This window comes from Pristiophorus japonicus, chromosome 14 (assembly GCF_044704955.1).
Source record: "Pristiophorus japonicus isolate sPriJap1 chromosome 14, sPriJap1.hap1, whole genome shotgun sequence".
Lineage (NCBI taxonomy): Eukaryota > Metazoa > Chordata > Chondrichthyes > Pristiophoridae > Pristiophorus > Pristiophorus japonicus.
In genome coordinates this window covers 159,854,610-159,878,883 of record NC_091990.1, presented here as the reverse complement: position 1 = coordinate 159,878,883, position 24,274 = coordinate 159,854,610, and the positions used below count along the sequence as shown (strand labels likewise).

At 44.5% G+C, this 24,274-nt stretch overlaps 1 protein-coding gene across 8 annotated transcripts in view; it reads left to right on the top strand.

Moving 5' to 3' along the window:
* The window catches only part of nav2a (neuron navigator 2a), a 440,534-nt gene that overhangs the window by 166,919 nt on the left and 249,341 nt on the right, over window positions 1-24,274 (top strand). For all 8 annotated transcript variants that reach the window (XM_070899720.1, XM_070899724.1, XM_070899722.1 and 5 more), the window contains 2 exons: window positions 5,908-6,016; window positions 8,672-9,061. In XM_070899720.1, coding sequence (XP_070755821.1) covers window positions 5,908-6,016; window positions 8,672-9,061 — 499 coding nt within the window. The remainder of the gene's footprint in view (window positions 1-5,907; window positions 6,017-8,671; window positions 9,062-24,274) is intronic.

The following is a 24,274-nucleotide window of genomic DNA, read 5'->3' as shown; positions in this document are numbered from 1 at the left end:
CATAGGTCGAAGTAACGAGTTGTGTCAAGTACATGTTCAGCACACGTGTGTGTGGGAAGGTATTGCTCGTGTCAATGAGCAGACTTTGCTGACTATGCTAGATGTCTATCAGAATCTCAACAGTAAGTATAATAATGATGGGAATTAAAGATGAAGTTCTAACATTTAATAGGCAAACAAATGTCTGACGTCAAAACTATTTAGCATACAGCATCACAGTTAAGTGACTTTGAACTGGACCATTTCCGTGCTGATGAGAGAGATTCGATCGTGAAGTTACAGGAAAGGTGGGCATGCATTTGCAAGGCAAATTTTGAAGTTCAAGCACTTTGGAGAGGGAAGGGAGATTGGAGATGAGGTAGAAGTTTGCAAGGATAGGGGGCGGAGAGGATCGAGGGTGTTTTTTTTTGAGGAGGGGAGTGATGTCGGTGGTTTTGAAAGGAGGGTGACAGGACCTGAAGGGAGGGAACTGCAATTGGATAGCCGGCTGATGCCCGCTATCTAGGTTTACTCCTGAAGAATGTACATTATGTAAGATACTAGAAGGCTGCCGACAGCCATGGAACCAAATTCTTATCCCCCAGGTGTTGAGGTTAATTTTACACCCCTCCAGCTCAGATCAGCCACCTCATTATAGACCAGGAAGCATCATCATAGGCTAACGAGGATGATTTGCTTCCACGCCAAAAAGGATAAGTTCACAGGTGTTCCAATGAAGGACCTAAAATTTCAGGTCCTGAACTACATCCTGAAGGGTGGCAGATGCCTGTGGTGGCCGTTGCACACCAGCCACCACACGGGCTTGCCAGAACCAGGTCTTGGTTCAGTGGCAAGGATTACCCAAGACGACTGGAGACTAGCTTTGCTGCACGGATCTAGTGCGCACACATATCACAGTGTGGGCTGCCCCTGGGCCCCCGGCCCCAAACTCACGCCTCCCCTGGGCCCCGATCACATCCCTCCACAGTCTCTCGCCGCTCCTTCACCCCGACCTCGCCGCTCACCGACCTCACCAGGAATAGAACCTGGGACTTGGAAAAGAGAAGGAGAGAAAAATTGTTGAAAAACCTGATTAAATAATGCGCACTTACCCCTCTATTTAACAGGCTCTGTGGGAGGCAGGCACATCACAAGGGTAGTGTTTATAAAACACTTGTAATAAGACGGGGGGATGGGGTATGTATAAATTCACAAATACAATTATAATTTCTGTTTCCTCAGTTGACATGTTACATTGTTCCCAAGTTCTGGATTGCCCCCACTACTGTCCTAATAGAGATCGGCGAACTCATTATAGACCAAAAGCTAAATTTGGAACCTCCCTGATTAATTCAATGCATTTTACCAGTGAGCCAGTAGGAGTGTTCAAGAAGGATATTGAGCTCAGCTGTAGTATATATTCACTTTTTTCCTGATTGTTCTCCAGACGATGGGCCGAATGGCTTTCTTCTGTGCTGTAAATTTCTATGATTCTATGATGTGACTTTGGAAGCCATATCTTGATCAAATTAAGTTTTTCAGGTCATTAGTCCTCCCAAAATACCAGCAATTGTTAAAGTATTTAACAAGATAACGCTACTGTCAATGTGATCACTGGGTAATTGTTGTTGTGACTCTGTGTTAATTCAACGGTTTGTAACTGAGCGGTAGAAGAGGTGCCAGGATCCTGTTCTGAGTTAGCTGCTCTTAGATGGGGTGTTAGTAGGGATGTTGCATTTGATTTCCACATAAAAGGGCCGTGCAGAGGAAATTTTTCTGGGATTACTACTTCTAATTACTGTCCAGTGTTTACTGGTGGAAAATGCGTGTGTGTGAGGACAGGGCTGAGCTTGGTAGTGATACTCTCCTGTGCTCAAATGGCCTGCTGTTCGGGGCTCAGTGTCTTAGCTCTCACCCAAAGAATAGCCACTGGTGAAATATTCGGTAGCCACCTGGTGCCTATGAAACATTACCCAGCAAGAGGCTGCAGGAGGATATCAATCTACTGGTCAGGTGGGCAGAGCAGTGGCAAATGGAATTTAATTCGGAGAAGTGTGAGGTAATGCACTTTGGGAGGGCTAATAAGGAAAGGGTATACACATTAAGCGGTAGGCCACTTAATAGTGTAGATGAACAAAGGGACCTTGGAGTGTTTGTCCGCAAATCCCTGAAAGTAGCAGGCCAGGTAGATAAGGTGGTTAAGAAGGCATTCGGAATGCTTGCTTTTATTGGCCGAGGCATAGAATACAAGAGCAGGGAGGTTATGATTAAATTGTATAATGCTCTGGTTATGGCAAATGCTGGAATACTGCGTGCAGTTCTGGTCGCCGTATTACAGGAAGGACGCGATTGCACTAGAGATGGTGCAGAGGAGATTTACTAAGATGCTGCTTGGAATAGAGAATTTTAGCTATGAGGACAGATTGGATAGGCTGGGTTTGTTCTCATTGGAACAGCAGAGGTTGAGAGGAGACCTCATTGAGGTGTACAAAATATCACAGTTGTGTGAGGTGGACTGGTTGGGCTGGGTGCTCTTTTTTTTTTGCTCTTTATCTTTCTGCCATTGTTCATTATTCAGAGGTTTATATGTAACCTTCAGGGCTGCTGACCGAGGGCTGTGCAGCTCTTTGTCGGCTGGCACGGACATGTGAGCCGAAATGGCCTCCTTCTGCACTGTAGATTGAAATGTTTCTATGTATCTAAGAGTCACTGATATCAGGATGGCAGAACACTGAAGCAGGGGCAGAAACTAATTTGGGTAATATATGTCCATTTTGTAATGAAGATTCCATTCATCTATTGGTAAGGCCACACCTAGTGGACTGCGTACAGTTTTGGTCTCCATATTTAAGGAAGGATATACTTGCATTGGAGGCTGTTCAGAGAAGGTTCACTAGGTTGATTTCGGAGATGAAAGGATTAACTTATGAAGATAGGTTGAGTAGGTTGGGCCTATACATATTGGGGTTCAGAAGATGAGAGGTGATCTTATCGAAACATATAATATAATGAGGGGGCTCGACAAGGTGGATGTAGAGAGTACATTTCCACTCATAGGGGAAACTAAAACTAGAGGATATAGTCTCAGAATAGGGGCTGCCCATTTAAAACTGAGATGAGGAGGAATTTCTTCTCTCTGAGGGTTATAAACCTATGGAATTCTCTGCCCCAGAGCTGTGGAGGCCGGGTCATTGAATATATTTAAGGCGGAGATAGACAGGTTTTTGAATGATAAGTGAGTAAAGGGTTATGGGGAGTGGACAGGGAAGTGGAGCTGAGTCCATGATCAGATCAGCCATGATCTTATTGAATGGCGGAATAGGTTCGAGGGATCAAATGGCCTACTCCGATTTCTTATGTTCCTATGTTAATCGAATACCATTCCTGACTATCTAATCTCCAAGCCTTGTGTCGTTATAAAATAAATACTTACATTTATATAGTGCCTTTCACGACCAAAGTGCTTTACAGCCAATTAAATACTTTTGGCATGTAGTCACTGTTGTAATGTGAGAAACGTGGCAGCAAACTTGTGCACAAACATCAATGTGATAATGACCAAATAAACTGTTTTTGTTATGTTGATTGAGGGATAAACATTGGCCAGGACACCAGGGATAACTGCCCTGCTCTTCTTCGAAATAATGCCATGGGATCTTTTAGACCCACCCGAAAGAGCAGACGGTGCCTCGGTTTAACGTCCCATCCGAAAAACAGCACCTCCAACAGTGCAGCACTCCACTGGAATGTCAGCTTATATGCTCAAGTCCCTGAACTGAGATTTGAACCCACAACCTTCTGACTCAAAGGCGTGTGTGCTACCCACTGAGCCACAGCTGCCACTGTATATAAATGTTTGTCAAAGCTTCCCTCTTCCCATTGTGTGTGTGGGTGTGTGGAGAAAGGGAGTACGCAGTCGTGGAGGGTTACAGGAGTGCAGTGGAGTGCGTTGGTCTCTGATTTTTCCTCTTTCTTCCTTTGGGGAAGAATGCCTAGTCTCCAGTGACCTGATGGTGCGGTCCGGATGGGTTAATCATTGCACTGCAAATCATGGGCATGGGCCTGTGGCTAAAGTCATCATCATCGGCAGTCCCTCGGAATCGAGGAAGACTTGCTTCCACTCTTAAAATGAGTCCTTAGGTGGCTGAACAGTCCAATACGAGAACCACAGTCCCTGTCATAGGTGGGACAGACAATCATTGAGGGAAAGTTCCCAGGCAGCTATGGCATTGCGGTGTTCTGGCCAGTCGCTGATGGGGTTGTCCATGAGGGTCCTGACGTTCCAGGTCCCGAACTTCACATTAGAGGAGTGGAAGATGCCTGTGCACGAGTTCCTTTAACGTGGGGTGGCCATTGCACACTGGCTAACACATGGGCTTAGCTGAGCAAGGTCTTGGTCCAGTGGCAAGGGGGTCCAAGACGACTGGAAACCAGGCACTGCTGTATGGGCCTAGTTGCCTACGGTGAGATGTTGGCTGCAGGCACGGCGCTGGGTAGCGCCCTTGATGGTAGGTGGTCCAAGGCTGGATTGGGGGCAAGCATTGGGAGGATCAGTGGCCCATCGGGGTTGGGAAGGGACCTGGTCAGGAAGTACAAGGAGAGGCAATATGATCGAAAGGGCACAATTTTAAAGGGGGTGCATGAAGAGAGACCTGGGGGTGTGTGTACACAAATCTTTGAAGGTGGCAGGACAGGTCGAAAAGACTGTTAAAAAGCATACGTTATCCTTGGCTTTATAAACAGAGGCATAGAGTACAGAATCAAGGAAGTTATGATCAATCTTTTTAAAGCACTGGTTAGGCCCCAGTTGGAGGTTTGTGTCCAATTCTGGGCACTGCACTTTAGGAAGAATGTCAAGGCCTTGGAGGGGGTGCAGAGGGAAATTGGCCAGAATGGTGCCCGGGATGAGGGACTCAGTTATGTGGAGAAGCTGGGGTTGTTCTCCTTACAGCAGAGAAGGTTAAGGGGAGATTTGATAGAGGTGTTCAAATTCATGAGGGGTTTTGATGAGAGTAAATAAAGAGAAACTGTTCCCAGTGGCAGGAGGGTCGGTAAATAGAGGGCACAGATTGAAGATAATCAGCAACAGAACCAAAGGGGGAGATGAGGAGAATGTTTTTACGCAGCGAGTTATTGTGATCTGGAACGCGCAGCCTGAAAGGGCGGTGGGAGCAGATTCAATAGTGACTATCAAAAGGGCAATAGGGTAAATACTTGCAAAAGAGAAATGTGCAGGGCTGTGGGGGAAAGAGCAGGGAGGAGCATGGCACTGATTGGATCGCTCTTTCAAAGAGCCGGCACAGGCACGATGGGCCGAATGGCCTCCTCCTGTGCTGTAAGATTCTAGGAGCAACCCGCAGGGAGGCCGTCTCACCCTTTGTCTCCGCTTCTCGGCCTCTCGCTATGCTCGCTCTTTGAAAGGAGCCACGTTGGGAACCCCTGGATTCTTCTTGAGTTGCTTCTGGCCTGTGCCCTAGTGTGAAAGGAGAGAGAGGGAGAAAGGAGTGAGAGGGATGTGCTGTCAAATCACTGTGTGTATGTTGAAACATCTGACAGGGTGGAAACGTAACATCTGGACAATAATGCAATAAAAAAGGACAGCCTTTGAGAATCATTTCTATTGTAGTTTTGCAACTGTATCTCATTTAAAAAAAAAAGATCTGAAATAAGTTTGAAGCTCCTGAATGAAATACTGTAGAAAAATATTCTATTTTTAGATATTTCTAGCTGTTGCGAGGTAAAAAATGTTTTTACGATTCAACTTGTTATTGAGTGACACTTTGAGACACAGCCAAAGGTGAAGTCTTAATGGCGTGAAAATGTAAAAGAACACAGAATAACTTTCGCTCAAGTCTTTTGGAATTTTTGTTTCAGTCGACTGTGACTGTCCTGAAGCACTAAATCTCAAATGTCTTTGTGTGTCTGTAGGGGAGGACCCGGAGACTCGACGACTACGGACTGTCAAGAACATTGCCGACCTCCGTCAGAACCTGGAGGAGACCATGTCCAGTTTGCGAGGGACGCAGATCACACACAGGTAATCATCTCGGTGCACGCTTCTCTTCCACATCTAATGCCCTCTCTTGGCTTCCCATGGTGTTGGCGCAAAGAAGAAAGTCGACAGCCGGTACAAAGCTCCAGCTGTGAACCTCATTGCATCCAGCATTACTTTGTTGGAGTGCTCCAGTGCACTGATCAAAAGCAGCACTTTTCTGTTCGGGAAGGAAAATAATTGAAAGGCTGCAAAGGCTGAGAATGCCTCATGCAGTTAAACATAAAGCGAGGCTAAATTGTTAATACAGGTTTAAATAAAACATAAGCATCTTACATTAATAATTTTAGAGCTTACATGTTGTTTAAGGGAGAAACTATTCATAACATTCATAGTAGATACAGCAAATAGAAAGGGATTAAATGAACATTGGAGACGGTTAAAGTGAACTGGAACAGGAATTAGGAATTAGCATCTATATAGCGCCTTTCACGTCCCCAGGAGGTCCCGCAGCACTTGACAGCCAACGATTGCTTTTAAAGTGTAGTCACCATTGTTATATTGGAAAACATCAATTTGCGCAATATAAGGCCCCATACAGCATTGAGAAGAATGATCATTTCATTTGTTTTGCGGGGTGTTGATTGAGATATCATGATTGGCCAGGCCGCTGGTGGCAAAACGTGGTTTGCGCTGCCCCCCCCCCCCCCCCGCCATGCACGCCGATCCCTTATCGCCACGCACCGACCCCTTTGCGCCCTTCAGGGGAAATTGCCCAGTGGGACGAGAGGGCGGCGTGGTGCGAGAAGCCACCATTAAAGGGGGAGGTGGTGGCGCCGTGTTTGCCATCCCCGATAATGGCGGGTGTGGCCACGCCGCCAACATGCAAAGCGGCATCCCCTTCTTGGGTGCTGGTTGGCCGGCCCGGCCAACACCCTCCCTGGTGGCCCTGTGTGCGCCAGTAAAGAGGCTGCAGAGTTTGCAGCGGCCTTCCCCTTTAAAAGAAGGGGAGGGCCGTTGTGAGGCGTCAGTGTGACGTGGCACATCTGCGCCACACTGACGTCATCAGCTCCGGGCTGATGAGCTGAGTGCGGCGCTGAATTTTGCGCCGTGTGAGCGTTTGGTTAGCGCAAGTGCTATCTTTTTTCTTCAAAGATCCCAAAACTGCACCATTGCCTGCGCTTCCCTTGCCGGCGATTTAAAAAAACATCATTTAAATTATGCATGTGGCAAATTCGGCCCCAACATCTCATCTCGAAGACAAACCCCTGGAGTGGTGCTTGAGTGCACAACCATTCGACTCCAAGGCAAAACTGGGCAAACCAAACACTTAAATATCTTGTCAAGAGTTCTGAGCGCACAGGCTATTATCAATAACTCTTCTGTGTAGAACCTGAGCGTGATTGCGTTATTAATCAGCGCAGGAATTGGGCTTGAATATTTGTCAGATATGTCCAGAATGTTCACTGAACCTAGCCCATCAGCCTGACCAAAAGAGTTGGGCAAAAATAACTGAGATTGTTTTTTCGGTTTAACCACCTGATCAACTTCAAAAATGATCATTCAAAAAATAAAAAGAAATACTTCATGTTTTGAAGAGGGAGGCATCCCATTAATTGTTCTGATGAAAGGTCATCGACCTGAAACGTTAGCTCTGTCTCTCTCCATAGATGTCACTTGACCTGCTGAGTGTTTCCAGTATTTATTGTTTTTATTCCATTCTTTGGATACCTGTAATAATAGGATGCCTTTTTGTTAATGACATTAATTTTTGTTTAATGATCACGTTTGAAGTTGATCACGTTGTCAAAGCTAAAATACTTTTCAAATTTTAGGCGAGTTGCATGCACCTTTGCCTCCAGGCCTGTGGGAGTATGAACTCCGTCAGGGCCTGAACACTCCAGTCGTTTCGGCCTTGATACTTTGGCTTCAGGTCCCACTCCAGGAACTTGAGCACAAAAATCTAGGCTGACACTCCAGTGCAGTGCTGAGGGAGTGCTGCATGGTTGGAGGTACCGTCTTTCGGATGAGACGTTAAACCGAGGCCCCGTCTGCTCTCTCAGGTGGACGTAAAGGATCCCATGGCACTATTTCGAAGAAGAGCAGGGAAGTTATACCCAGTGTCCTGGCCAATATTAATCCCTCAATCAACAGAACAACAAACGATTATCTGGTCATTATCACACTACTGTTTGTGGGAGTTTGCTGTGTGCAAGTTGGCTGCTGTGTATCCCACATTACGACAGTGACTGCACTCCAAAAGTACTTCATTGGCTGTAAAGTGCTTTGGGATGTCTGGTGGTTGTGAAAGGTGCTATATAAATGCAAGTCTTTCTTTCGTGCTGAACACCACTCCCTAGACTACAGATTAGCTTTTCCTGAATGTAGCTGCTGTGGTCTTTGTAATATCAAGCTGGATTTCTTTTTCCCCGTGAATGTTTTAAAGAGTGTGTTTGTTGAATGGAGTGCACTGCAAGTTATACTGTTGGGAGCAGAGGTTCTTTTGTGTGAAACAATGTTAGCAAAGCAGCAATTGGACCCCTAGTGTTGAAAGGAACATGTCTCTTCTGCACTTTCCACTGAACATAAATAACGACAATGTATGATCTGCCATTTTGGCAACTGCTTATTTTGTTTCACTTAAGTTTTATTGAACGGTCTTTATTGCTTTCACCTAAGAGAGTTTTCTTTTCTTTTCAGCACACTGGAAACGACATTTGATAGCAGTGTTACCACGGAGATCAGTGGCCGTAGTATACTCAGCATGACGGGCAGGCAAACCCCGTTGTCATGGCGACTCGGCCAATCCAGTCCTCGCCTCCAGGCTGGAGATGCTCCATCCATGGGGAACGGATACCCTCCCCGGGCCAATGCCAGCCGTTATATACATCCCGAGTCGGGCCGCTACATGTACACTACCCCTCTCAGGAGGCAGTTGGCGTCACGCAGCAGCACTGTATGTCATTCGGATATTCCCGATAAGAGCGCTGATGACATGGATCTTGAGGGCATCAACATGGATGTAGCTGGATACATGAGTGATGGTGATGTCCTGGGCAAGAATTTACGGACTGATGATATTGCGAGTGGGTAAGGAGAATAAAACACATCTATATTACCTCATGTTCTATTGTATTTCCTCATGAGATGGTGAAAGTGAGAATAGTGTTCATTACTGGGAAAGGAGAAGACTTTGGTTGTTGTTGGACAGTTTGCTTTTTGGTTAGTGTCCAGACATTTGGTTTAAAAAATGTTTTAAACTGATTGTCAAACGTTTCATTTTTAAACAGAAATCCTTTTTTTAAACCAGGCACTTTTTTGTCTCTTTTGTTGTGGAAACATTTGGTGTGAAGTCTTCAATGAATATTCATGATCTGGCTCCCCCTGATGGTCCAAGTTGTGGAACTATTGTGTAGCATAGCCTGGGTCAATTACCACACTGTGTAGAGCTGGTGGACTTCTGCTGGATAGCGTGCATGTGTGAGTGTCCGTGAAGATAGGATTGAACATGGCCGTGAGTCTCCTACAGTCGAACAACTTATTGTCCAGGCTCACAGTCGAGGAATAGCCACCTGGGTGAGGCATCAGAGGGTGCCCGGTATCCATGGAACTGTGCCACAGCAGGAATCAATGACATCATGGTGGAGGGGTGAAAATTATCAAAAAGGAAATTTTTTTCATCGTCAGTAAGGCCAACATCAGAACTCAGGACATGATGCCAGTTTCTATCATGGCCACATGTCCAGTTTTGGATTTAGCAACAATTGATGATCCTGGATATTGTTATATCTGCTCTGCAATTCAAAACAAAATGCAGTTGGGTGGTTTAAAGTTGTTTTTACAGTATAACCTTTTCCTCTCTATTGCATGTCAATGTGAGGAAATTATTGTGTGACATTCCCTCCCCTCTTGTGAAGGCATTGGTTACGCAGGTGCTGGTTGCCTCTGGAACTACGTCCTGCTGGCTGTGATGCTCAGGCCAACCCTGGCACAGAGTGACTGCTTGACGATGGGGGCATCAAGACCAAGTTCAATTCTGCCTTCACACATGCACAGCAGGGATTACTGGGTAGTGTTCAATGTTCTCTTTAAGCTGTGTGGCCATGCAGTAATGGGAAAGATCCCGAACAGGCCCACACCAGCTTTTCCATTGTACGTATCGCGTATGTGCAGAAACTTAAAGTGACCGCACAGTAAAAGAAATAGGGTGTGCAGAGCAAAGCGCAGCTCACAAGAAACATTAACAGGGACCGAAATTGCCTCACTCTGACTGCACTCGCCGATCTTGAAGAGTAGAGCGTAATTCAGCTCTTTGTAGTTTTTTTTGTTGCGGTAAAATTGAGTTGCGGCGGGGCGAAAGTACGTGGGGCGCGGGACAGACGTCGGTTTGTGTCATCAGCGCCGCGCTGATGCGTAGCAACGTCCCTTCCCTGCTGTACCCACTGCCACCACCAGGGAGGGTTTCGGCCGGGCCAGCAGTCCGGCATCCAAGAGGGGGTGCCTGGCAGCCTGTTGGCAGCACGGCACAACCCCTGGCCGCCATTGCTGGGCCGACCTTGGAGACGGCCAATAATTAAAACAAAATGGCGGCTGCGGCAGTGAGTCCTCCCCTTTTAAGGGCAGACGCGCCGCCCAGCCACAGGCAGCTTCCCGCCGGGAAAAGCTGTTCGGGGCACTGAGCGACGGCCGACCCGTTCCCGCGGGGCAATTTCCCGCTGAGCAATTGGCAATGGCGGGAACGTCCACTGCCCCCCCCCCCCCCCCCCCCAAAAAAAAAAGAGGGCAATGTCGCGATTGTCAGCTACTCCGCGCCCACTGAGCGGTGAATGCTTTCCGCATGGCGATAGCGGCTCTTTTTTTTTTTAAAAAGGGGCAATTTCGGCCCTATAGTGTTTAGACACAGCAGCACTGGCCAATTTTTCTCCCCTGAACCCAAAGATACTTCTGCCGCTATTAATGTTTCCTGTGAGCTGCGCTTTGCTCTGCACAGCCTATTTCTTTTACTGTGGGATCTAACTCGGGGCCTTGCTAATCTGTATGACACAGCTGCTCACGAGCTGATTGAGTTGGAGAGCTTCTTGTAACTTTTCTTAATGTAATAGTCTGATGGTGCCACAAGGTGGCAATAAATGTGTTCTTCACTCTTGTTTATTTATTTACTGTTGCATTCTAATGAATGATCTGTAATCAGATCTTTCAATGTGACTCTTCCGGAGAGTAAGTAATCTTTCGGGAAATGTTAAGAGTGATGCAAGTTGCAAATCTATTTAACCATATCGAGGGAGAATTTCTGCGTAGTTAAAGGAATTATGTTTTTCAGTCCCCAGGTCTCTCTGTTCCTCCACCAGCTGCAGTGTCTTTACTGCCATTCCTTGTTTTTCCTCCGAAGTTGCATTAACTTTCAACATGCCCACCTTAAAGCACACCTTGAGGTTGAATAAGACACCGAATAGTATGGTTAAACCAGAGGCAGTGGCCAGGGAGGGAGATGGGATCGGTGGCAAGGATACAGAGTTCGTATCAGGGGCCGAAGACAATGGCTTCAGTCTTTCCAGTGTTTAATTGGAGGAAATTACACCTCATCCAGGACTGGATGTCGGACAAGCAGTCAGACAATAACTGAAGCAGTGGAGGGGTCGAGGGGCATGGTGGAGGGGTTAGACCAGGGTGTCATCAGCGTGCATGTCGAACCTGACCTCATGTCTTCGGATCAGGTTGCCAAGAGGCCCTCTCATTAAATCACATCTGTCACATGTCTGCCCATTCCAGTAAGCTATGTCATCCTGATGTATTTTATAGTTGCCTGTGCTGTGTGTCAATCCACCTCCTTTTGTACGACAATTCATCATGCTTGACATTGGATACTGAGTGCTGCTGTCAAACCATGAGGGCCATTACAGCCAGATCCTGTCATTGTTTGATACTTAAACTTGGAACCCACTATATAGGTGTTAATTCATTTTTAAATTACTTTTTGCTAAGGAGACCTAAAATAGCCAAAGCAAACCTAGCCTTGCCATTGACTAAATAGGCAATTGAGTTGCATACCTTGTACCCTTTTTAGTGTGTTTAGGGAACGAGATGTCTAGTATATTACAGTTGGGGGAGCAGCAATATGAGGGCTTTTTTATACAAAAAGTGGTTTTGTGTTTTTGATTTCCCACTATTCCTGTCCAGAGAGATCATTCACTAGAATGACTGTATCTTGGCTAGAGTGACGTTTCCCACATTGCAACAGTGACCACACTCCAAAAATACTTCATTGGCTGTGAAGCGCTTTGAGACATCCGGTGGTCGTGAAAGGTGCTATGTATATATCCAAGTCTTTCTTTTTATTACAACACTCTTCTCTTTTTAGTTTTCAGTCAGGTTCCAGCCATACTGAGCTTTGCTATGTATTGCAGAAACTCAATTGATTAATAGTGGAAAGAGAAGAACTTGCATTTATATAGCACCTTTCATGACCTCATTACATACAAAAGCAATTTACAGCCAATGAAGTACGGATGTAATGTAGGGAAATGTGGCAGCCACTTTGCACACCGCAAGCCTCCGACAAACAGCAATGAGATAAATGACCAGCTAATCTGTTTTCGTGAAGTTAGTTGAGGGATAAATATTGGTCAGAACACCGGAATTAACTCCCCACACACTTCTACTAAAAGTGTCATGGGATCTTTTATATCCACCTAAGAGGGCTACTTGAAAGGTGGCACCTCCAGTAGTGCTGCACGAGATTATGCGCTCACGTCTCTGGACTGTGGCTTGAACCCATAATCTTCTGACTCGCGGGTGAGAGTGCACCCACTTAGGCAAGGCTGACACTTAATCGAGGGATGGACTACACAAAACTGACATCCTACATTATTACAGAACATCTCATTCTCAAGGCAGTCCCTTTGAGAAAAATTGTGTGCAAGTTCAGAACTTCTTGTTTTATTCCAGCAAGGAGTTGGCGCCTTCAGGAGAGGACTCGGGAGGGTAGAAAATTGCTGAGAGGAAAAGGTTCACAAGGTGCCAGAGTTATATCAGCATTTCAGCAATTAAAATTTGACGGTTTGCCCCCTGAAGTATTTGCCAAGAATGCCGGCATGGGAGACCCACTAAAAGATGGGTCCTCCTGGCACCATTCTTGGTCAGCCCTGGCAGAATTACATTTGACTTACTGTGTGCAACACCCGTGCTTTGAAAACTGGTGACTCGAGTTCAGATCTTGCCAATGTAAAAGCAGGTTATGATTTTGTACAGCAATAAAAGTCTGCTTTTTGTAGCAGGCAGGGCCAGAACTTCAGAAAGTGGCAAAGGGTTTCCTTTAATAGTTGCTGGCAAGGAAGAAAGTTACTCTGTGGGAGGCAGTCTCACTGTACCTGGCAGTAACCATGTAATAGGAGCTGTTACTACCATCCATTCTGTACTTCACTCCAGGACTTGGACCAACTGCCTTTCTCCCGAGACCATCTCGGTTTCACACTAGATCTGCTCCCTTCCCATCTTCTGCCACTTGAAAGACCCCAACTTCTGCATATTGCCCCATTCCAATGACATTTTATTCCTGGGTTCTGACATTTTTACCTCCCAAAGACAATTCTTTGTCTTCCTGTCAAGTAGAAAGGAAATCTGATCATTTTGACATACTGCTTAATGGCCCAGAAATTGCAGTCGTAGGCTTCCTGCGGGCGGATGCCTCCAACCGAAATATTTTTAATGAAAATACCTGGTGGTCCCGGAGGAACGTAGACTTGCGCTCCATGCTCTCCATGCGCAGCTCAGTGAAGGGGACCACGTATTATTCCAGCAGCGTATGTGCAGCCTGGGATCACATGGGCTGGACCAACCAATGCAAATGCCATATCCCCATTCAAAGTAATGGTGCGTTCCGTTTGTCCGGAGGTCACCATTTCTATGAATGGGGATATCCCCAAAAACACAAACATTAAAAATCAATAAGAAAAACACTTCACATATTTAAAATTAATTGAAATTGAATTTAATTAAATGTTTTAGACAAAAGAAAATGTATTTGCATTTTTTTTATGTTTTAATAGGGGTAAAAATAAACTTGCCTTAATGGACTTTTTAATATAAAAATTATTGATAACGTTTTATTTTTCTATCTATTAAAACTCTTACGCTGGTAAAAGCGGGCCTTACACCTGAAGGACATTTGCTGAGCAGGAGTTGGGCAAATAGCCCCAATCTCCACCAGCAAAGGCCCTTCTCCCGGGGATGCGTCGGAACTGTCAAAAGAAATGTTGACAGTTCGCAAGTGCTGGATTTCGGTGCATGCGCATCGCACTTCGAGAACTGGCACTTGCGGAGCCTCTACGGGCGGCCCAATATTTGCTCCAGTGGCCAAGCTCAAGTCCATGGCTACCTTTTGCCCTGCTGGCTGTCCATCACCACCACTGCTGATTCTCCATGCAATTCAGCTGGGAATCAAATTTCCACTCAATGTAAATATGGATGACGATTTACGTTTCAATGGAAATTGATAGCAGGTTTTAACAGAACAGGTGTGTGTCGGATCAGCAATAGAGATTACACTGAAATGCAATGTCATTGAATAATCGTGGCAATGTTAACAAGGGAAGGGAAAATGTGCCAATAGCTGACAGACAAGTTTCTAAACCTTAACACAGTGGATTAAGCTGCAGAATGTTTGTTAATTGGGGTAGACTAGAAAGAAAATGCGGGCCACATTTATCCAGTAGTTGAGCCACAGGGACCAAAAAGGTAAAATAAAAACAGAAAATTGCTGGACAACACTCAGCGGGTCAGGCAGCATCTGTGGAGAGAGAAACGTTTCAGGTCAGAAAGGTTCCTGGATCACTCGCTGCCTGTGGTGAGTTTACCGATCTCAGCGCAGTGGAGGTATAACGCTGCAACAAGTGGTCTCATCTTGTAGCGTTTACCCAGTTACAAAGGAGGGTGTCATGTATTTTCTTCATGGGTTCTTTGCTTAAGAATTCAGAGCAACTCATTGCTATTCAGAACTAGTTGGTTTATTAACAAAGGTTTAACAATCACACTACACATTACCAGTTCATCCATGAGGCTCACAACTGCATACCTCATTGTGGATGACCTCGACCCAACTGACTGGGGTTTTATTGAGTCTTGTGAACATCACGTGACTGGCTAAGTCACTCACAATGTAACAGCTGTACAAACCAAATGTCTCGGCGAGGTACCGGTGTCCAGCAATTTTCTGTTTTTATTTTACCTTCTTGGTCCCTGGGTACATACATTACAGAGGGGAAAATTGCACAGGATTCTCACTCCTAATTTTGTCTTTTTCTCTTTCCCTCTCTTTCCTCCTCTTGGATGGGATTAGGCTCCGTGGTAACATTTGCCACTGGCGCTAAATCTACCCCTTTTATTTAACAACAACATATGAGTGAGATCTGAATTGGACTATAGTAAGAGCATTTATATCTACTGCAGTCCTCTTGTTGAAGATACACTTGGAAGAAACTTAGAATAGTATATGGAGGTTATGGGTTTGTGATTGCCACCCTGCAAGACTACTACTTCACAGTAAAAGTGTCTGAAGAGAAGCTCAAAATCCAGCCTTATTCTAACACAAACAATGACTTAAGATCTCACTTAAAGATCTGAAAAGGAATTTAAGTTATTTGTAATAAATAATACTTGCATTTCATAGCACTTCATGTTGAAACATGTAAAAATTCTTTACACAATGACTTACTTTTGAGGTAAACTTTATGATTTAATGGATGGACGTTTGTGACCTCCCTACCCGAATTCCGGATAGACATTGTTTACCTCAAAGTACAGTTACTGTTGTTATGTAGGCAAATGCCAAACTATTCATTCACTAAGTAGATTGTCCAGTGTTTCTATGAGCTTCATAATGTGGCCCAGATTTTGCAGGTAAGAATAATGGTGAGGCTGTCAGATATTAAGGAGTAAATCAGACAGCAACTTCCGGCATCCGCACAAGCACAGTTAAACATGGAAATCAGAAAGTTGCTGTCCAATATTCCCTGCTCCCCCACAAGCTTCGCTACACCGGTACCTTGCTGAGACATTTGGCATTAAAACACACAAAGGGCATGAAGTTAAGGTTGGTCCATTCAAGTGTAAGTGAATTTTTAACGGCATGCTGCTTCTTAATTACTACCAGACAACCTCTCTGGCACTGAAAATTTTCTTATAAAAGTATGGAGTCTCATTCCTTCAGATTTTAATTATTGTTGGAGATTTAAAAAAAATTAAAATACATTTTTTTTTTACTTTTTCTTTCTCTGTTTATTTCTCCCCCTTATTTGCATTTTTCTTTCCCTCTCTTTATTTTGCTTTCTGCACATGATTTTACATTGAATTAAATATTCCAACTGAGACTTCCTGATTTAGACTCTGCGTGCCTCAGTAAGAATTCTTCAACCTGATTGGTTGAAGAGACAAGCCATTGCTTTTCCTGCTCACACAGGTTCCAGATGTCCTATAGAGGACGCCTTTCTGCTTTGACAGCCTGATAACTGTAAGTCGCCACTCAAAAGCCCACAAAAAGTCTGTAGGCAGGTGTAAGCGTAATTATTGGAGAGCGCCGTTTGTTCACCACTGACCGCAAAATCCGGGCTTATATTTGATTGATTGTTTTTTACTGCAATGAAGGCAATATTTGATTATTAATCACAATTTGCCAAAACAAATGGGTCATTCATTAAATGATATTGTTTTGGCTTGTGTATGTACAGGAAACAATCATTGAAGCAGGATCTGAATATTTACAACTTCATTGTTCCAAGGTCATGGCCAGACTTTTCCTGTAGATTTTGCATTGTTTCCTGTATTTACTTGATGGCTTTCCTGTATTGCTATTGCTCTATTTCTTTACTATCATATAGTTTCCTTCAGATTAATGGCTTTTTAAAAACTTTGTCAGTTTGGTTCAGTTGGTAGCACTCTCTCTTCTGTGAGTCAAAAGGTTATCGGTTCAAGTCCCACTCTGTCTTGAGCAAACAATCCATCGAATACTTCATAAAATACTGGGTTAGTGCATTGTTGGTGCCTACTTTCAGATGAGGTGTTAAAGAATGCGCCTGTTCCAGTGGTTCCTATTTGACGCTGAGCTGAGCTTCCCACCCCATGTACCCCCTATCGCCAAAACCGCATACTTCCACCTCCATAACCTCGCCCATCACCGACTCTGCCTCAACTCATCTGCTGCTGAAATATTCATTCATGCCTTTATTACCTCGAGATGTGTGTATTCACGTACTCTCCTGCCCAGCCTCCCACCTTACACCGTCCATAAACTTAAGATCAACCAACATGCCGCTGCCCGTTTCCTAACTTGCACTAAGTCCCGTTCACCCATCGTCTCTGCTTGCTAACCTACATTGGCTCCGGGTTCGACAGTGCCTCCATTTTAAAATTCCTCCATGGCCTGGCTCTTCCCTAGCTTTGAAACCTCCTCCAGCCCTACAACCCTTCAAGATCTCTGAGCTTCTCCAATTCTGGTCTCTTGCGCATCCCCGATTTTCAGCGTTCTACCATTGGCGGCCGTGCCTTCAGCTGCCTAGGCCCTAAACTCTAGAATTCCCTCACTAAACCTCTCCGACTCTCTACCTTTCTCTCCTCCTTTTAAGATGCTCCTTAAAACCTACCTCGTTGTTCAAGCTTTTGCTCATCTGTCCTAATTTCTCCTTATGCGGCTCGGTGTCAAATTTTGTTTGGTAACGCTCCTGTTGAAGCACCTTGGGACATTTTACTATGTTAAAGGCACTATATAAATACAAGTTGTTGTTGTTGTTCAGCTTGATGTAAAAGATCATATGGCATTATTTGAAGAAAAACAGAGTTTCAGTGCTCAGGCCAGTATCTATCCCACATTCTGACTGACATAACTGATCATTCATCTCATTACACCATAAAGACAGATTAATTGGTACAGGTTGAATCTCCCTTATCTAGGACTCCCTTATCTGGCACCACCCCTCGTCTGGCACCATTCCCGGCCACCGGGTGGCACATACGCAGAACTCCGACATGAACAAATTGAAGTCCTTCTTCGCTGCCGATTCCCGCAATCGCTGGCCTGACCCCGCGATCCACCAACACGCCCACACGATCTCTCTGCTGTACTCCCAGCACCAAGTCAGCCAGCCCCGATATCCCCTTGCCCAGTACCTGTACCATCCAATTTAACATGACATCCTCTTGTCTGACAAAATCCCTTATCTGGCATAGGCCAGTCCTGAGGGTGCCCGATAAGAGAAGTTCAACCTGTAATTTATACTATTTGTAGGAGTGTGCTGTGTGCATTTTCACTGCCCCATTTACATAGAAACATAGAAAATAGGTGCAGGAATAGGCCATTAGGCGCTTCTAGCCTGCACCGCCATTCAATGAGTTCATGGCTGAACATGCAACCTCAGTACCCCATTCCTGCTTTCTCACCATACCCCTTGATCCCCCTAGTAGTAAAGACTTCATCTAACTCCTTTTTGAATATATTTAGTGAATTGGCCTCAACAACTTTCTGTGGTAGAGAATTCCACAGGTTCACTACTCTCTGGGTGAAGAAGTTTCTCCTCATCTCAGTCCTAAATGGCTTACCCCTTATCCTTAGTCTGTGACCCCTGGTTCTGGACTTCCCCAACATTGGGAACATTCTTCCGGCATCTAACCTGTCTGAACCCATCAGAATTTTAAACGTTTCTATGAGGTCCCCTCTCATTCTTCTGAACTCCAGTGAATACAAGCCCAGTTGATCCAGTCTTTCTTGATAGGTCAGTCCCGCCATCCCGGGAATCAGTCTGGTGAACCTTCGCTGCACTCCCTCAATAGCAAGAATGTCCTTCCTCAAGTTAGGAGACCAAAACTGTACACAATACTCCAGGTGTGGCCTCACCAAGGCCCTGTACAACTGTAGCAACACCTCTCTGCCCCTGTACTCAAATCCCTTCGCTATGAAGGCCAACATGCCATTTGCTTTCTTAACCGCCTGCTGTACCTGCATGCCAACCTTCAGTGACTGATGTACCATGACACCCAGGTCTTGTTGCACCTCCCCTTTTCCTAATCTGTCACCATTCAGATAATAGTCTGTCTCTCTGTTTTTACCACCAAAGTGGATAACCTCACATTTATCCACATTATACTTCATCTGCCATGCATTTGCCCTCTCGCCTAACCTATTCAAGTCACTCTGCAGCCTCATAGCATCCTCCTCGCAGCTCACACTGCCACCCAACTTAGTGTCATCCGCAAATTTGGAGATACTACATTTAATCCCCTCGAATGAATCATTAATGTACAGTGTAAACAGCTGGGGCCCCAGCACAGAACCTTGCGGTACCCCACTAGTCACTGCCTGCCATTCTGAAAAGTACCCATTTACTCCTACTCTTTGCTTCCTGTCTGACAACCAGTTCTCAATCCATGTCAGCACACTACCCCCAATCCCATGTGCTTTAACTTTGCACATTAATCTCTTGTGTGGGACCTTGTCGAAAGCCTTCTGAAAGTCCAAATATACCACATCAACTGGTTCTCCCTTGTCCACTCTACTGGAAACATCCTCAAAAAATTCCAGAAGATTTGTCAAGCATGATTTCCCTTTCACAAATCCATGCTGACTTGGACCTATCATGTCACCTCTTTCCAAATGCGCTGCTATGACATCCTTAATAATTGATTCCATCATTTTACCCACTACTGAGGTCAGGCTGACTGGTCTATAATTCCCTGTTTTCTCTCTCCCTCCTTTTTTAAAAAGTGGGGTTACATTGGCTACCCTCCACTCTATAGGAATTGATCCAGAGTCAATGGAATGTTGGAAAATGACTGTCAATGCATCCGCTTTTTCCAAGGCCACCTCCTTAAGTACTCTGGGATGCAGTCCATCAGGCCCTGGGGATTTATCGGCCTTCAATCCCATCAATTTCCCCAACACAATTTCCCGACTAATAAGGATTTCCCTCAGTTCCTCCTTCTTACTAGACCCTCTGACCCCTTTTATATCCAGAAGGTTGTTTGTGTCCTCCTTAGTGAATACCGAACCAAAGTACTTGTTCAATTGGTCTGCCATTTCTTTGTTCCCCATTATGACTTCCCTTGATTCTGACTGCAGGGGACCTACGTTTGTCTTCACCAACCTTTTTCTCTTTACATATCTATAGAAACTTTTGCAATCCGTCTTAATGTTCCCTGCAAGCTTCTTCTCGTACTCCATTTTCCCTGCCCTAATCAAACCCTTTGTCCTCCTCTGCTGAGTTCTAAATTTCTCCCAGTCCCCAGATTCGCTGCTATTTCTGGCCGATTTGTATGCCACTTCCTTGGCTTTAATACTATCCCTGATTTCCTTTGATAGCCACGGTTGAGCCACCTTCCCTTTTTTATTTTTACGCCAGACAGGAATGTACAATTGTTGTAGTTCATCCATGCGGTCTCTAAATGTCTGCCATTGCCCATCCATAGTCAACCCCTCAAGTATCATTCGCCAATCTATCCTAGCCATTTCACGCCTCATACCTTCAAAGTTAGCCTTCTTTAAGTTCTGGACCATGGTCTCTGAATTAACTGTTTCATTCTCCATCCTAATGCAGAATTCCACCATATTATGGTCACTCTTCCCCAAGGGGCCTCGCACAACGAGATTGCTAATTAATCCTCTCTCATTACACAACACCCAGTCTAAGATGGCCTCCCCCTAGTTGGTTCCTCGACATATTGGTCTAGAAAACCATCCCTTATGCACTCCAGGAAATCCTCCTTCACCGTATTGCTTCCAGTTTGGTTAGCCCAATCTATGCGCATATTAAAGTCACCCATTATAACTGCTGCACCTTTATTGCATGCACCCCTAATTTCCTGTTTGATGCCCTCCCCAACATCACTACTACTGTTTGGAGGTCTGTACACAACTCCCACTAACGTTTTTTGCCCTTTGGTGTTCTGCAGCTCTACCCATATAGATTCCACATCATCCAAGCTAATGTCCTTCCTAACTATTGCATTAATCTCCTCTTTAACCAGCAATGCTATCCCACCTCCTTTTCCTTTTATTCTATCCTTCCTGAATGTTGAATACCCCTGGATGTTGAGTTCCCAGCCCTGCTCATCCTGGAGCCACGTCTCCGTAATCCCAATCACATCATATTTGTTAACATCTATTTGCACAGTTAATTCATCCACCTTATTACGGATACTCCTTGCATTAAGACACAAAGCCTCCAGGCTTGTTTTTTTTAACACCCTTTGTCCTTTTAGAATTTTGCTGTACAGTGGCCCTTTTTGTTCTTTGCCTTGGGTTTCTCTGCCCTCCACTTTTCCTCATCTCCTTTCTGTCTTTTGCTTTTGTCTCCTTTTTGTTTCCCTCTGTCTCCCTGCATTGGTTCCCATCCCCCTGCCATATTAGTTTAACTGCTCCCCAACAGCACTATCAAACACTCCCCCTAGGACATTGGTTCCGGTCCTGCCCAGGTGCAGACCGTCCGGTTTGTACCGGTTCCAATGCCCCAGGAATTTGAATCCCTCCCTGCTGCACCACTGCTCAAGCCACGTATTCATCTGCGCTATCCTGCGATTCCTACTCTGACTAGCACGTGGCACTGGTAGCAAACCCGAGATTACTACTTTTGAGGTCCTACTTTTTAATTTAGCTCCTAGCTCCTTAAATTCATTTTGTAGGACCTCATCCCTTTTTTTACCTACATAACAGTGTAGGTACCTACATAACAGTGACTAAGCTTAAAGTGATTCACTTTGGGCCATGATAAGGTGCTACATGGAGGGAAGATCTTTGTTTTTTCGTTTTCCTCTCTGTTGTCTGGCAAGTAAAATACGTGAAAAGCAGAGGTGAAGGAAGGTAATGGAAGAGCGGTGGTTGTGTGTTAGAATGTGAAATCGTTTACAGGAATATTACACATGCTGTGAGAATGAATCCTGCTCGTCTGACAAGTTTTGAAGCAGGTATGAGGTTTGCTGTTGAGTAGAGTGCCACCTGCTGGTGAATTGTGCAAAGTACCATCGTACTGGTGACGTTTCAATTAGCAGCACTTCACATTATCTCTTGGATTGTGTGCAAAGAATTTTAGCAACATAAAAGAGTTCTAACAGGTGAACTGCTGACACTGGCCTATGTAACTCAGGAATGAGTTGAACATTTGGCTCGCACTAAAATAAGTTAACAAATTCTTATTGAGCCTTATGAGCAATGTTCCAACGGTAATAATACTAGAGTGACTCAGCAATTATGTGACGAAGCTTATGCAAGGGGTGTTTGCAAAATGCTAATTGTTGATGTATTGTCTGTAAGAAGGTAACTTTCAACCAGGCGTTGGTTTTGCTTTTTATAATCTGTCAGCATCAAATCTTTTAATGAAAGGGCTGGTTAGCAAGATCATTCTAGTTTACAAATTGAGACCATTCAATTTTATTCCTATTGATTTCCTGAAAATTCATGACATGTTTTAATCATGTATTTGCATTTCCTTATTCTCTTTATTTGATCTTCATGCCTCTGAAGTTAGGTACCTATCTCTGCACGTTGTCACATTCCTTTTCCTTGCCCCCAACAAATTGAAAATAAATAATTTTCTTTTAAAGGACTATAATCACTGATTAAAAGAACTAAATATCACCCAACACTGGAATAGAGTAATAGTGCACGAGTGTGAATGTATTGCTCTGTATAGATCTACACCTCATTTCACCTTCAGTGCTAATTAATTAACAGTAAATGTAACAACACAAGCAGCTCACACAAATTTTAGCTTAATGTAGAAGAGTCTACTTAAAGTAAAGTTTTATTACTCTAAAATGTTGTTTCCATGGCTTTTCAGGTCATGGGATCATAAACTTGGCAGCCTTGGTTGTCTTTTGAGTGCTGTGCTTCCAAGTCAGGAGCAGTGAATCAGCAGAGCTGTGCCATCAGTGTTGCATCTTTACTGCAATATTTTGAGGGGAAAAATGTTTAGGTGGGTTTATTCAATCTCCGCCCCAAATCGTTTGTAATGAAAAAATGCTCCTCCAAAAAGCCTGTTAATTGAATTGTTTGAGAGCTTATGCTGTAATATAAATGAGGTGATGATGATGCTGTCCAGAGGAACCAAAAGGCACCTCCAGAACAGTCAACACAAAAGCAAAATACTGCGGATGCAGTCAACATGTCCATGTCGGTCAGCACTAGAGTAATTGTTGTATTGCTAACTTGTATGGACCTTGTCCAACATCATTCGAAAGTGTAATTTAATTTACTGTTTTGCTCAGAGATATTCAGTTATTGTCCAGTAATTTGCAAAAATAGCCCTTCTTCTGCATGAACCTAAACCATTAGTTAGTTGGCTGTTGCACACAGATGGAGCAGGAATCAATGGATTGTGATCGTAGAAGCAGGAACAGTTCTGGGTACAGTTCTAGTCACCACATTACAGGAAAGATGTGATCGCACTCGAGAGGGTACAGAGAAGATTTATGAGGATGTTGCCAGGACTGGAGAATTTTAGCTATGAGGAAATACTGGATAGGCTGGGGTTGTTTTCTTTGGAACAGAGAAGGCTGAGGTGTATAAAATTGAGGAGCCTAGATAGAGTAAATAGGAAAGACCTATTTCCCTTAGCAGATAGGTCAGTAACCAAGGAACAAAGTTTTAAAGTAATTGGTAGAAGGATTAGAGGGGAGTTGAGGAGAATTTTTTTTCATCCAGAGGATGGTGGGGGTCTGGAACTTGCTGCCTGAAAGAGTGGTTGAGGCAGAAACCCTCATTGCATTTTATGAGTACTTGGATATGCACTTGAAGTGCCGTAATCTACAAGGCTACAGACCAAGAGCTGGAAAGTGGGATTAGGCCGGATAGCTCTTTTTCGGCCGGCACAGACATGATGGGCAGAATGGCCTCTTTCTGTGCAATAAATTTCTATGATTCTAATGATAACCCGAGTCAATATTCAGCCTCCCCTTACCAGATAATAATGTCAGTTAACACAGACCTACCTACTGTTACTCTGGCTGAATTATGATTAATTCAGCACAGCTGGTGGATCAAAACTGGGACCTTCCTGCACTGTACGGTTCAATGTCACATCATGTGATGTACTTAGCCACTGAATCATCAGGGATGGGGTCCCTGGTACTGGAGACACGTACCGAAGAACTTACAAATAAATATAAAGAAAGCCATTGCAGAGTATATTATTCGTAAAGGCAGTAAACAGACCCATTTAAGATGGAAAACAGTTTGTATCTGGCAAATATGCAGGCATTTCTTTGAAGATGCAATTGTTTCAGCAGTGAGAGCAAGGCAGTGATGTTACACATTTGAGGTCTCCGAAG